Raw genomic sequence first — 8,180 nt, 5'->3', positions numbered from 1 at the left:
GGGCGGGTTCACGGGGCGTGTGCGTGGAGGGACTCGACGAGGTTCTGCTTTCGTCGCCTTGCCTCAGATTTGCCCGCGCGGCGCGAGCTCGCTCTTTCCTTCCTTCGTTCCCGCCGGCGCCGCGTGACGTGTTTAGGGGACTTCGGCATGTCGACTGTGGGAAGCGTTACTGGCATAAAGTGAGAGACTGCGCGCGCCGGCTGCGTGCTCTTCTCACACTTTTACGATGGGGGGCGACGTCAGCAAGAATAACAAGGTAAGTTTTGGGGGAAATGCATGATGGCGCGAAAGTTGTGGTAAAGGACGGTTGTATGTTATTACCCGAACAGAACAGCTGAGCTCATCGCATCGGACCGCCTCTCTCTCTCTCCTCTTCAACCGTAGAGTGCGTTTACATTTCGAATCTGCTGGAGTGTGTCGTTCTCTGACCAGGACCGCTACACGCGTGTGTGTGTGTGTGTGTGTGTGTGTGTGTGTGAGAGAGAGAGACTGAAAACCTACAAGTTACCTTCGACACACAGCCGTAACTGCACGCATTGCTCACATAACGGGGTTAATTGGTTCCGTCCAGTCAGTGACTTCGGCGAGTTCTCCCGGTTACCGTTATTGATTGTTCGGTTTCACAGTTACTTATAACACCATAATAATAAAGGGTACGTTTTATGCATACAGGGACCGTGGTAACACTATTTAAGGTTTGTAACGTTATTTCTAGGGTGTTTTTTTTTTTAATGTTATAGTTTTCGTTCATCCGTTGTATCAGAACCCCTTCGCTTCTGTACAGTCAGTGCAGTGTCACAGAGGTGTTTTGCTTTGTTTTGGTCATTTGGCTCATGAACCTTTCTGATTACGCATAAATGAAGTCCACAAGATTTTTGCCCATGTTTTACACTGCAGTTAGAGGTGCTGCTCCTCTAGTAGCCTGGAGGAAGGTACTTAACCATGAATTGATACTGCAGAAATTGCCCAGCTGCATAAATAAATGGGTAAATTATTCTAAGTAGTTTATGGGACCATACTTTTAATATCAATGGATAAACCTTAACTACTCCTGTACTGTAAATGTTAACATTGAATGTTTAAAATATAAAATCAAGGAATCGTCGATATTCCGATGAAGTTCTATGCAGCTACTCGTGATGTACGTTGGTTCGTATGGTGGGAAGAAACTAACTGTAGTTAAGAATCCTGCATCTAAGTGTCTCTTTCTGTTATTGTAATACAGGCATTGTATCTTCTATGAGATGTACATCGCTTTGGAGAAAAGCATCTGTTAAATGAATAAATGTAAATGTAGCAGGGAGCCCCTCATAATGTTCAGGAAAGCCTAATATGTACCCCCGGTATTTGTGCATAACTCCACTGAGTGCTATCAATAATACTTTGGGTCCTTTCAATACCTGCCATGCTGTTATCCCTCTTGCAGAAAAGATATTTTAAATATACCTTGTAGAATATTTTTTCATAAATAAGGTTGCTCCTCCAGAGCTTTCAGGAAAAACACAGAATGTGAAGGCTGCAAAAAAAAAAAAAAAAAAAACTTGTTTGAATTCAGTGCAGTGTTGGCTGTGCTCCCAGCCTGAGGTTATTCACTTGATGTGATGAGGCAGGATCCCTGGTCATCGCTGTGGATGAGCACAGCTGAATTCTCTGCCTTTTTTTTTCAGCTTAACAGCTCATTTGTTCATTAGATTTATTTACACATCATGCAGCTTATTAAATAGTTTATCTTTTGAGGCCCTTTCCAGTTCAGTTCACCTGGTTTGCTAATAATGGACCTGCGCTGCGTAATGGAGACACACTAATGGCATTCTGTCGTCACATCCATGAGATAACATCAGTTAGAATGTGGGTCATTCAATGCTTCTGCTGTTCCCACAGAAGAACCTGGCTCGACTGGAGGAGGGCCAGTGTCTGTCGCGATGGAGGAGGTGCCTGTCCAGTATGGGTGTTTCTGGAACTTGCCACCTAAGCCTGCTTCGCTTTGCTTCGTGGCAGTTGGAACGAGAGGTTCCTGTCCCCGAGCACCTCCTGTCCCCTGCACCTGGACCTGAGAAGCCAAACCTCGAGTGGACCCTTCCGGGCTTCATTTCTATCTTTCTGCCTGAGTTCCCACACCGCAGGTCCTCTGGACAACAGCACTTACAGGTGCTTTACAACGAAATCCTATGCAGCTGCTGTAGAAACAATTGGCTGATTCAAGTTAAATTCAAAACACTTCTTAAAGAACTCCGGCATATAATGCCAGGTTACAGCTAACTGAGTCATAAATGTAAGTGTTGTGTACTGATGTCAGCATTATTTGTTTTGTTTTGCCAGGTGGAGTAATGGAGAAGGCTTTCTGTTTTTTTTTTTTTTTTTTTGGTCAGAACTGAATGGCTACCCAAATCATTCCCATAATGTCTCTTATCCTGATATTCCTCTTCATGAGGTTCTGTTTCTCTGTGTAACTGACATTTTTTTGTCATTTAGATCCTTGGATTCATTGCCAAGGGCTCCTATGGGCCCATCCTGAAGGTAAAGGACCTGTGCAGAGAGAAGACGTATGCTATAAAGGTGAGATGCTATACATGTAATCCACTGTATCGTGAATGGAATGTAACTCATAAATTATTCAGCCCTTTATTGTGGCAAATAATATTCATGCTTTGGTTTTTGCTTCCTAGGTTTTACCCAAATCTGAGATCCTAAAGCATGGGGTCCTACAACAGTCAAAGGAGGAGGTGATCATTCAGGTATGACCTGCATGGACATTTCGCATTCAACTGGCCAATCAATACTACAGGACTGCCCATTTCCGCACTGGAGACTTTTATCCCACTGACACCCCTCTCATACTAAGCACTTCGCTAAGGCTGCTGGTGTTTATTAATTACTGCATGATAAACATTATCCATAATCCACTGACTTGCATAAAAGACAGTTTCATTAACACTCTACAAGCAGAATGGGAAAAATTGTTAAAGAGAGAGAATATTAATTTATACCCCATTATCAGTGTCACTGAATAAAATACGGTTGTTTGGAAATGTATTCAGCTCATGCAGGGTAGTGATTAAAATGCATTCTCTCCAGTCCTAGAGGCTGCTGGAAAAACAGGCCAAATAAATGTCTGGTGTAGAGAGACTGTGAGCATGAGAGGTCCATCTGACAAGACCTGTGCTGTGGTTGTGTTGACTGTTACCTTGCAGCGGCAGGTTCGACATCCATTTCTTCACGACCTGCAGGACTGCTGGCAGACACAACACCACCTCTTCATTAGTGAGTGACCCAGTGACTGCTGACCTGACCCTGGTCCCCTAACCAAGCTCCTCTCCTCCACCGCCCTCCATCCCTCATTCCCCCTCTGTCCCACACTCTTCTACCTCCTGTTCTGCTGAACACAGTTTGCTTCCCTGCCAGACTCAACAGTCTCTGACTGTTGTACAAGGATGCACTGTGAAATGTCTTGAAGCTCTGATCCCTTGTTCGGTTGACTCGAGCACGTCTTGCTGAAGTGTCAGGGTTTAGCTTTGGTCCTGTAATAACGATTAGGTCTGACAAGGCTAGTTGGCAGTGAAATCAACATATAAAAGAACACTAAAGGACCTTAACTGGAAACAAAAAGGTTGCCGGTTCAAGGAATGTGGTGTAAAGACCATCCTGATCCCTGTGTCTCATGAGTCTGCAGAGGATGCCTGTGGTTGAGTACATTTTCAAGCAGTTCTCCTTCACTGAAGGTCTACCCACCCCTACATCCTGACATGTTGGCAAGGAGAAACTGTGTTAAATGTTACTCTCTTCCTTGGATCTCCCCCGGTGGACATGCCCAGTCCTACCCCTGATGAGATCCATCTGGTGTGGACACTTCCTCGCTCTTGCCAGCCCTTGTTCTCCTTCGGGAGCAGGGTGGTTGTGTACTGTCTGCAGTTCTCCGTTCATTCAAAGTGCTGACGAGAAGGACCACTCCTTCCACTAATGGCTGCTGCATTAAATTCTGTGTTTAACTATGATGCTGGTCCTTGTTGTCTTTGTCCTGTGTGTCATGTCGTTTTGCCAATGAACCAAAAGCTCCGTGACAAGGGTTAACATAAAGGACACGGGATGGGGGTCTGGATTTTTGAGGGCAGAATTTTTACTATGTACCGTGGTTCAGGTGTGGAGCTCTGAAATGTTGGCCATCTCAAGGTACTTGGACTTTCTGTATCTGGAATTACGGAGTATATCTCACCCATCAGTGTCTTATTGTATGTGTGTGTGTGTGTTCTTGTATGTAATAAGTTCTGAGACAAAGTAATGTGAATCTGCTCATTTGTAACATCATTTACCTTGATAATGTAATCCAGGAATGTTTAGTTCTTCAGGGCGACAGGGAGTTCTGGATTTTCTCAGCCTTACTTCTTAATTGCTATCTTAAAGTCATTAACCTGATGGTGTATAACCACCCATGATTTCTCAGGAGTCAGCTAGTTACTCATTTAACTGTATTTGCTGAAACCTCCAGGACCTGCCTGCTCTTGAATACCAGAACTACACACCCTGTATCTAATTAATGAATGATCAGTCTGACTCAGAGTAAGAACAATAAAAGGAATAAAGACATAACATGCTCAATAAATTTATACATCTTATTTGCCCCTTTCTAAGACCTTGATTCATGTGTTTCTGGTGAGTCGTTGACAGAACGTTGTTGAATATGTGTAGACTGCCTCCGATGGAAGCAGGTTTGTGCAGACAGTAAGGTGGTGGTGCTTGTGACCTGGCTAGGCCTAGAATGGTTCACCGGTGACTTGTTTTGCGTTGTAATACAGCACGGGTGAGTGTGTGCATACTTTTGACTTTGATCACCTCTAAACACCTGATCAAATGTGTGTTTGTCTGCAGTGTGTGACTACTACAGTGCTGGTGACCTTTACACCTACTGGATGATGATGGGCTGCTTTCAGGAAGATGAGCTGCGTGTGTTTGCTGCAGAGCTGGGCTCTGCCTTGGGTGAGTAGTACCACAGGCAGTCCTTTGTGTGTGTGTGTGTGTGTGTGTGTGTGTGTGTGTGTGTGTGTGTACTGACTGACAACATGGGCAGTAATGCTGTGAAACCAGCTGGAAACTCCAAAGCTGTGCTCAGGACACTGTACACCAGTTCACATGGCAGAGAACCGTACCTTGTCAAGGTATTCATTAAGGCCGTAGTTGTAATATTATATTTGTGTTTTATTTAAAGGTCAAATGACATTTTTTTTTTTACACTTAATCGATCTGATTTCAGGATTTCTGCACGATTTTGGGATTATACACAGGGATGTGAAGGTAAGACTTGATACCAAGAAGTCATGCTTACAAAAGTTAAAAGTAATAATAATAACACCAATCTTAGTATTTCATGTTTTTTTTTTTTAAAGATGGAGAATGTCCTGTTGACTGACCAAGGTAGTATCACTATTGCTCTCTGTATTTTGTTGTACACCATCATCCTTCAACTGAAGTACACAAAATATGCACTAGAGGGCTGTATAGGACAGCTTTAACACAGATAATATGGTTTTGGAAAAGTCTTGTTATATGTGCAGTATGTGTTTGTGTATTCAAATAATATGTAGTCGTTAAATTCTCAGCCAGCACAAATATGAAAAATGAAATCCAGTATCTCACTGATAGTGTGCTTCAAATTTCCTTGAGGCAATGAGATGTTTTGTCTTTGTTCTTTCAGGACATCTCCGCTTAGCTGATTTTGGGTTGTCTCGCCGCCTGGAGCACGGCAGAAGGGCCTTCACCATCTGTGGGACAATCCAGTATATGGGTGAGATGCTTCAACTTCAGTGGGAACTCGGGTTACCTATGTTATGTTATTTATTAACTCGTATTTAGCTGATGCTTCTGTCCAAGGCAACTTAAAGGCTAGATACACTATGTTAAACTACCAGCATCCATTAACCTACTTATACAGCACACGCACGCACACGCTGGCTGAAACCACTTGTCCCGAGTGGGGTCGCAGCGAACCGGAGCCTAACGGGGCAACAGAGGGCGTAAGGCTGGATGAGGAGGGGACACACCCAGGACGGTACGCCGGGATGCCAGTCTGTCGCAAGGCACCCCAAGCAGGACTCAAACCCCAGATCTGCCAGAGACCGGGACCCGGCCAAACCTGCTGCACTACCGCGCCCCCTCCTTACAACACATACACAAAGGGCAATTTAGATTCCATATTTTACCAGAAACACATTTTTGGATTGTGTGAAGAAACTGGAGCACCTGGAGAAAACTGACACAAACACAGGGACAACATGTAAACTCAGAGTCAGATCTGAACCCATGCCCAAACCCACAGCCCAGGGGCTGTAAGGCATTAGCAGTAGCCACTATGCCACAATGCTGCCTATGTAAAGCTAAGGATTAATAAGTCTTGCTTCCTGTTGAACAGCTCCTGAGGTCCTGAGTGGGGGCCCTTACAACCATGCCGCTGACTGGTGGTCTCTTGGGATTCTTTTGTTCTCATTGGCCACTGGAAAGGTGAGGTCATCTAAAGCCACATATATCCACATACACACACACACACACACACACACACATTTTCAGAACCGCTTGTCCCATACGGGGTTGCGGGGAACCGGAGCCTACCCGGTAACACAGGGCGTAAGGCCGGAGGGGGAGGGGACACACCCAGGACGGGACGCCAGTCCGTCGCAAGGCACCCCAAGTGGGACTTGAACCCCAGACCCACCGGAGAGCAGGACTGAGGTCCAACCCACTGCGCCACCGCGCCCCTATATCCACATATACTCTGTGTGTATTTTAAGAGAAGGTGATGAGTTTTTGGTCTGTGTGGACATTTAGATTACCATGCAGTACTTCATAGGTAATGGAGGATTGTGGATTGGATGGTTGATCCCCCCCCATACCTCCACCCCACAGTTCCCTGTAGCCCCGGAACCAGAGCACTGCAGCATGCTGAGGAAGGTGCGGAGCTTTCCATACGACATGCCCAGCACATTCAGCCCAGCATTCGCCCTGCTCCTGAAAGAGGTACAGACTCCTGCCAGTGCTGCTCGAAGGACTGAGTCAGAAAGAAAGGCCTTTTTATGTTCTGATCTTTCTTTCTCCCTCTATGGCTGGTGCTCATTCTTGGTCCTCCCCATGTGTCTGCAGCTTCTCTGCAAGACCCCGGCACACCGTCTGCACAGTCTGGAGCGCCTCCAGCGACAGGCATTCTTCCGCGGCACACCCTTTGACGCCCAACTGCTACAAAAGGCACCTGTGCAGCTGATCCTGGAGCTCAAGTCGCGACCAGACCACATGGTCCAGATGCAGCACGGCTTGACAAACAAATCCTTCCAGAACTTTGACTGCAACTTCCTAAGTTCCCCCATTAGCCCCACTGATCTGTCCCCCACCCTGGCTAACCTTGGTCTCAACTAAGGTCCGATGCAGGGTCAGTCTGGATGACAGAGGCCCCTCTGCAGATTCATATCCAGATGTATAGCTGAATAAAGATGACTCTAAAAAGATGGAGAAGATGAGAGCAGTTTTTACTGAGCCCCATTAGACCCAAAGGTAGCTTGATCTTTTTGCTGTTTTACCAATTCGAATGACACAGGGACCTCAGGCGGGGGGTGCTTATTTATTTATATATATATTTATACCTGAAAATAATCCCCCACAGGAGGTGTTCTGCATGTGCCAAGTAGAGATATCCAAATAAAAAGCCTTCTGTTAAATATTAAGTACAACAGTGAAACAATGTCCACAACTTATTTAGAAGCACCAATCTGTTTGTTTACAGCTGTACTGGCAGCAATATTGGCAGCAATATTACAGCGGTAACAGAGAAAACTGGTATGTGGTAACCAGTCAGGCATGGCAGAAATATTCATGAACAGGGCAAGTGAGTTACTAATGTATGTGAGAAAATGTTGTGTGCTTTTAGATGACCAGTGAGTCCTAATAATCGCAGTAAAACTGTGATATAATGCACGTTAGTCCTTGTACAGAAAATCAGTGCCTTGTTGTGTATTTGTCATCGTTAAATTAGTATTATGTCCTGGGGATGAGTGACCTCAAAAGGAGTTTAAGATATTTCCACACAATATGCGTAAGTGAAAAGAGCAAAGAATAATTTTATGTTGCATTGCATCAGAACTAAGCCATAATTCCATTTAAACTGTTTGTATTGTGATATTTATTATATTATATTTTACTGTAAT

The 8,180-nt window shown here is 44.9% G+C and overlaps 1 protein-coding gene across 2 annotated transcripts; it reads left to right on the top strand.

The window, feature by feature from the left end:
- Positions 1-34: 34 nt before the first annotated feature.
- On the top strand, positions 35-8,180 carry LOC108932056 (ribosomal protein S6 kinase-related protein-like). Of its 2 annotated transcripts, none has more exons than XM_018748222.1 (12): positions 35-256; positions 1,999-2,148; positions 2,473-2,556; positions 2,667-2,735; positions 3,192-3,261; positions 4,864-4,971; positions 5,246-5,286; positions 5,379-5,406; positions 5,687-5,776; positions 6,401-6,489; positions 6,892-7,002; positions 7,126-8,180. In XM_018748222.1, exons 1-12 carry the CDS (start codon positions 227-229, stop codon positions 7,393-7,395), a joined length of 1,140 nt encoding a protein of 379 aa, XP_018603738.1. In that variant the 5' UTR covers positions 35-226; the 3' UTR covers positions 7,396-8,180. The 2 variants fall into 2 exon arrangements, with proteins under 2 accessions (XP_018603738.1, XP_018603737.1); XM_018748221.1 differs by having other exon boundaries at positions 1,882-2,148.

This window comes from Scleropages formosus, chromosome 10 (genome assembly GCF_900964775.1).
Source record: "Scleropages formosus chromosome 10, fSclFor1.1, whole genome shotgun sequence".
NCBI lineage: Eukaryota > Metazoa > Chordata > Actinopteri > Osteoglossiformes > Osteoglossidae > Scleropages > Scleropages formosus.
The sequence above is the reverse complement of the archived record's forward strand: the minus strand, read 5'-3'. Positions and strand labels throughout refer to the sequence as shown.